This window comes from Phalacrocorax carbo, chromosome 21, assembly GCF_963921805.1.
Source record: "Phalacrocorax carbo chromosome 21, bPhaCar2.1, whole genome shotgun sequence".
Classification (NCBI taxonomy): domain Eukaryota; kingdom Metazoa; phylum Chordata; class Aves; order Suliformes; family Phalacrocoracidae; genus Phalacrocorax; species Phalacrocorax carbo.
This window is the reverse complement of record NC_087533.1, coordinates 7543541-7549384: the sequence shown is the minus strand read 5'-3', so window position 1 is coordinate 7549384 and position 5844 is coordinate 7543541. Positions and strand designations below refer to the sequence as shown.

Here is a 5844-nt window from a genome sequence, read left to right as displayed (position 1 = left end):
TTTTGCCAGAAAGCTACAGACCACACACTTCGGCTCCGATAGCTGAGAGCATGGACTCTCTGGAAATCCCGGATGCTCACATTTTCCTGAATTAAGTCACAGTCTAATGCACGGAAGACGTTTGGCTCTGGCTCCTGCAAGCAGCTCTCCTCCTCCCGATCGTCCTTGCAGCACAGAGCACTGCACCTCAGCTGCCCCAGCGAGGGGCTGCACTGGTGCAAACACCCTTCTTCCCCCAGCACCTGCCTACGCAAATGTTCCCAACCCGTTTCCAACACCAGGGCTGCGAAGCCCCCAGCATTGCACAAAGGCTGTGAGGAGCAGCGCAGTGGGCACGGGGAACAAGGGAGGGGGAAGGCACGGCCATTTCACCCGCCCCAGCTGCCTGCAGAGCCACCCTGCGCTCAGGGTCTCGTGCACACGAAGGCGGTGGTAAGCCACGGAGCCTGAGCTTGCAGTCCCTGGGCAGTGCCCCACAGCCACCCCGGACCAGCCCAACCCCTTCCCCAGCCCTGGAGATCCCACAGCCCCTGCTTGCAGCCGGCCACCAGCACCCTTGCAAGCCAGGGAGCAGACTGGGGGTCTCTCCTCCATCCTCACCGGCTTCCCTACACATGGCCACACAGTCTCCCAGGTTCTCTTCCTTTTCCTTCTGAGAAAAGAGTTTGGAAAGAAACAGCCCAAGCCCCCATGCCTTGCCAGTCCCCACCTGCCAGGCAGGGGCCCTCTCCCAGGGCCACAGTGGACTTTGCCAGGGCTGCTCTTGTGTCCAGGCACTTCCACAGTGGGTTCCCATGCCCAGGTTGAAGGCAGCCGGCACGCGAAAGCCCACAGGGGATTTCTGAGGTGTTAGCTTGCACTGCCAGCGTGAAGGACAAATTTCCACATTGGTCCAGATATTTGACCAAGAAGGGAAGTCCCAATCAGTCTCATTTCCTTACAGCATTTTCCCCTGTTGCACAAAACGAGCCATCCAGTTCTGTGGCTCACTGCCATCCTTTTTAGCTGGTTCCTCGCACTCCCACTGTCCTGTACACCAACAGCCTGGTCCAAAGTCTCCTGGGCATGCAGTCAGCTGCTCCTGAGGGCTGGGGTGTCTCTGAGCCATGGGGAAGGGGGCGTTTCTCTCCAGGATGCATTCTGAGGAAGCCTGGGCTAAGTCAGCTCCCTCTTCCTCCATCTCAAGCAAGGGGAGGCTGTGCCAGTGCACCAGCATGGGGGTGGCAGCCAGCCCCAGGCACCTTCCCATGCTGCCCATGCACAGGGAGGGCCAGCAAGAGAAACGCAGCTGCAAGGAGCAGGTGGAGAAGCTCTTTTACAAACAGAAACTGCACCGTTACAATTTCACTAGAAATCCAGCATATTCAGGGGCTGTTTTTTAAAGAAGCAAGAACAGAGGAATTCCCCCATGGCTGGTTTTGATTGCTCTTTCTGTGTCTGCTGGAAGGTGGGCGTGAGGCAGCATGAGGAAGCGGTGCAGGGAGCACACGGGCTCCTGCCCCAGCCCTCTTCACCCCAGCCACATGGCCTGACCCAGGCTGAAGGCAGCAAGGCGCTGGGAAGGAAACGCAAGCCAAAGCCCGCATAGGGGAAACAAAACCAGAGCCCAGGGAAAGCCCCTGATGGCCCACAGGCACGGGGAGGAATTTTGCAGGCAAAACCTTGGGACTATCCCAGGGAAAGCTGCGATGACCAGGGGCTATGAGGAGGCATAGAGGCTCTGGGGCATCGCACGCATGGCCAGCACCTGGGCTCTCCCCTGCAGGGACGTGCACTGCTGCAGCAGCCCCGAGCACTGGCTGCTCCCAGGCACCGCAGGGCGGCTGCACGGTGCTGATGCTGTGGGCTGTGCCGGGGGACATACACGGCAAGGGACACGCTCGCCCACTGCCAGGCAGGGAGGAGCAGGGTGATGTCCTACCTGCAGGCCAGCCTGGCTGCCACCTCACGGCCGCCGGTCGTGGAAGGGCACGTAGCCGCTCCCTGCCCCGCTCAGCGAGCCGCTGATGCTGAATGGCGGCACCAGCTCCACCGCCACCGACCCCAGCCCACTGTGGGAAAGCAGAGACGTCAGAAAGCTGCCTGCCCACGTCCAGCCCACGGGGTGGGGGCTGTCCCCAGACAGCCAGGGATCCCCAGGGCATCTGTCCCGGGGAGGCAGCACGGGCAAACAGCAGAGCTCAGCGGGTTTGGGACTGGCAAGGGTTTGCAAAACCTTGGCACCCTGCGAAGGGAGCACCCAGCCCACCCCAGATCCCCGGACGGCTTCACTCACCAGGTGTGGTGGAGGTTGAAGACAAAGTCAGGCCCTGGGAAGGCAGGAAGGAAAGGTGTCAGAGCCATGTGGTGCCATGAACTCACCTTCACAAGTCTGTGCAGCAGCGTGGAGATGGACAGGACAGCCAGCCACACCAGGACACCACTGTGTCATCCCCTCCTTGGCCTCTGCATGCCCCCAGCCTGCCCCAGGGCCACCCTGCATGTGGGTTTGCCCAACCCCCAGGGACCAGCAAATGTCAGACGTGCTCCCCGCACCCCAGGCCCCGCAGCCTTTTCCTTCTGCGCCCTCCCTGTCCTGCTGCTACCCGTCCCCCTGCTCTGCCCGTACTCACGGCGCCAGCACTGGCCGTTCTGGTACCACCGGACGAAGGTGTAGACAAAAAGCACCACGATCAGCAGGGCCAGCCCGACACCCAGGACAACCCCGAGCACATTGATGGGCTCTTGCCCTGTAAAGCAGAGGGAGAAGGTGCTCTGCAGACAAATGCTTCCAGGAGGCTGGGGGTTCTGACCATCCCCTTCGAGGGGCAGGACAGCTGTGGGGCTGGGATACATCCCTGCACCCTGTGCTGTCCCTATGGCATGCAGGGACTGTGCTCCAGGAGGCTCTTGAGCATTGTGGCACAGATTTTTCCTACTCCCAGAGCCCTGTGACGGAGACCGGTGATCTTGGCTGCAGAGCCACTACCTCCGTTGTCCCTAGATGAGCTGGTGGACAGGATGGGGACCTGGGAACGGATCCCAGAGGGGAGTGTGGGCGACCTGCTGCCCTTAGCCTAAACAGGAAGGGAATGGATGTAAACAGGAGCCCACGTCCTCCATAAGCAGGGTCCCCTACTATTCCCGCTTCTGGCCCCACCGTGAGCTCACCCAGACCCCAGGCAGCTTCTATCGGTGCCCAGGGCCCATCACATTGTGCTGCAGACAGAGCTGGCCACCCTGATGGTGCCTGGATCCCCTCTCCTGGTCCCATGCACACTTGTCTGGGGTGAAGCATCTGTCTTGGTTGCACAAGGAGCTGCTGGCAATCAGCAGGGTTTAGCCATGCACTTCAGCTGTAATTTTGGCAGCAAAAGCACAGGTCGAGCAGGGAGGCAGCAGAGCAGGGCTTGGGCTGAGGAGATGCTTGGTGGTTTCACCTCCTGCAGGCAGGGTCCTGCAGCTCTGTTACATCTTGCTGGCCATGACCTGGCAGCACCCGTGTGAGTGAAGAGGCAGAAGAGTAGCAAGGTGCCACAGCTGTGGCGCTGGTGCTGGCTATCCCAGTGCTCCCAAAGCCACGCGGTGCCATACCCCAGTCTGTCTCTGCAGCCATCCCTGTGCAGCTGCGCAGACCCATTTCTGGACAGGCAGTTCCCTCTAGAGGATGCATTTGTCAGGGCAAGCAGCCTCCTGCTGGGCTGTGATGATGACGGGGCCATGCAGGACCTCTGCGGGAGCTCTGCACCCTCTTCATCCCTCCTGTCTACACCACAGGGTGTGGCAAAGCCCAGCACCAGCCAATGCTCACAGCATTGTCAAGGGGACACCAAGATGCCCAGGCACAGCACAGCTGATTAGCAGCCGTTTCTCCACTGACAGCAAGGTTGCACACTGCACAGAGCAAATCTCATGCCATGTACAGCACAGGGCTGCAAATCATACCTCTCCAGCTGCTACTAGCTCCTGTTCTCTCAGACCCCTGGCAAACGCCATCCCGCACCCTTCTCTGCTGTCACAGGGGGCCCCAGCATGAGCCCAACTCACAAGCAGCACAGCCTCTTGCACACCCGCCTGCGCCCCAGCATCCCCACGGGGTCTCCTTGACCAGTAAGCTGCCCAGTCAGTCCCAGTGTGGCCCATTCGCAAAACACAGGCAGGAGGTGGTGGGCACAGCTCTGGGGGCTGCTCTGGGAGCTGTGCCCGGGAGGGGACGGCAGGGTTTGGCCACTGCCCCAGCACACGGGCAGCCCCACAGCACTCCCCTGCCTGTGTGGAGGGCTTGGGGCAAGCACAGGGACAGGGTGCTGTGCCTTACACCATCAGGAGTCAGCGGAAAAGGGTGACCTAACAGCAGCTAAATTTAGACAGATGCCAGTGGAGTGAGACCATTTCCCCTGTGGTCACAGTGTTTACATAGTGAGCAAGGTCCCAGGCTGTCCTGCAACCCACAGCACTTGCTCTACCTCATGGGACCCAGCAAGGAGCCGGGGAGCCGCAGAGCGCTGCGCTGCCAGCTCCCAGCTGCACGGCAGACGAGCAGGACCAGCCTGCCCTTCCTTTCTGCTGGGCCCTCATGGCAGGTCTCAGGAGGCAGGAGACGTGGGCAACTGCCCTGCCTCTGCTGGGCGGGGGATGCGCTGGGAGCCCCAGGACCCCAGTCCCCAGCATGGGCCGGTGTGGGTGAGGTCAGGGAGTCTGCTGCAGGAGTGACTCACGCAGCAGGAGCTGTGGGACAGGAGGAGCATGGTGCAATAGCCTCCCTGAATCAGCCTGCTGCCGAAACTGCCCTCTCCCCACGCCTACCACTGGTGGGAGGATGACAGCTTCATGCCCAGCCCCGGTCCTGTGCTGTGCATGGGAGGCACTCTCTGCCCCATCACCCGCAGGAGCAGATGTCCTTGCACCCCAGCGAGACGCCTCCGAGCAGCACTGCTCGAGGCAGAGCCAGAGCAGCAGCTTAGCCCTGAGCCCCAGCTCCCCAGGCAGCAGAGGGGAAGGTTGCCCAGCCACCACCTGTGCCATACACATCCCCATCTCTGCTCCATAAGGAGAGAAAATGCCACCTACTCACCTGCCCGGGGGTCCATCTCCTGGCGCCCAGCGCTGTGCCGCAGGAACTGCTCACGGCTAGCCCAGACCGGGAACTGCTGCAGGAGAGCCTGGTGTGCACTGGAGCCTGGCACGTCCCGCCTGTCCCCTCCTCTCCCGGTGACACAGCTGCCTCACCGCCCGTGCCACAGCGAGACCAGGCACCGCTCCTTGCCCGCCGGTTCAACTGGTTCCCAGGGGAGAAAGCAGAGGAGCTCCAGCAGACATCACTCCTCATGTGATGGCCGGTACATCACCCGTGCCCCAGCCCAGGATGGCTGCTCTTAGCCCAGCCCAGCCTCCCTACCTGCACAGGGTAGGCACGATGCCTGCCCATGCAGGCAGCCCTGCCCTCCTGCTGCTGGCAGGGACGGGCACCCTGGCAGAGGCTGAACTGGTAGTGCTGGGAGCCCAGGGGGCAAGGACACCCTGGACACAAGGGTGTCCAGCCTTGACAAGGTACCCGAGCAGCTGTATCCTCTGACTGCCACCTCCTGGCAAAGGACAGTGGCCAGGAGGGTGGCAGGGCCCTACAACAAGCCTGGGCTTGGGTGTTTGGGGATGCCCAGCAAGGTTACGGCCCTGTGCAGTGTGAGGGCACCCAGGGGAGAGCAAGACCCCAGGGTAACAAGGCATCTCCCACCTGCTGCCCCCAGCCACAGACACCTCCCGGTACGATGCACTTACAGGTGTATTAGATTGTCTTCTCAAAGCCCTGAGCCACAGGGTTAGGTGGCAATCACCGCCTGCTTGCAGAAAGAGGGGGAAACCGTC

The 5844-nt window shown here is 61.6% G+C and overlaps 1 protein-coding gene across 1 annotated transcript; it reads right to left on the bottom strand.

Moving 5' to 3' along the window:
• Window positions 1-1939: 1939 nt before the first annotated feature.
• Window positions 1940-5247, bottom strand: SMIM35 (small integral membrane protein 35). Its single transcript, XM_064470963.1, has 4 exons — window positions 5054-5247; window positions 2613-2729; window positions 2276-2309; window positions 1940-2051 (listed from the first exon to the last, which is right to left on the bottom strand). The coding sequence occupies exons 1-4, from the start codon at window positions 5067-5069 to the stop codon at window positions 1946-1948; spliced, it is 273 nt and encodes a 90-aa protein (XP_064327033.1). The 5' UTR covers window positions 5070-5247; the 3' UTR covers window positions 1940-1945.
• Between the last annotated feature and the right edge of the window lie 597 nt (window positions 5248-5844).

Bases quoted from the DNA above. Each gene is read 5' to 3' on its own strand.
- SMIM35 (XM_064470963.1), bottom strand. The intron at 2,310-2,612 runs GTGAGTACGGGC...CTGCCTTCCCAG, and splicing joins GAACGGCCAGTGCTGGCGCC to GGCCTGACTTTGTCTTCAAC. The intron at 2,052-2,275 runs GTGAGTGAAGCC...GCTTTCCCACAG, and splicing joins TTCAACCTCCACCACACCTG to TGGGCTGGGGTCGGTGGCGG.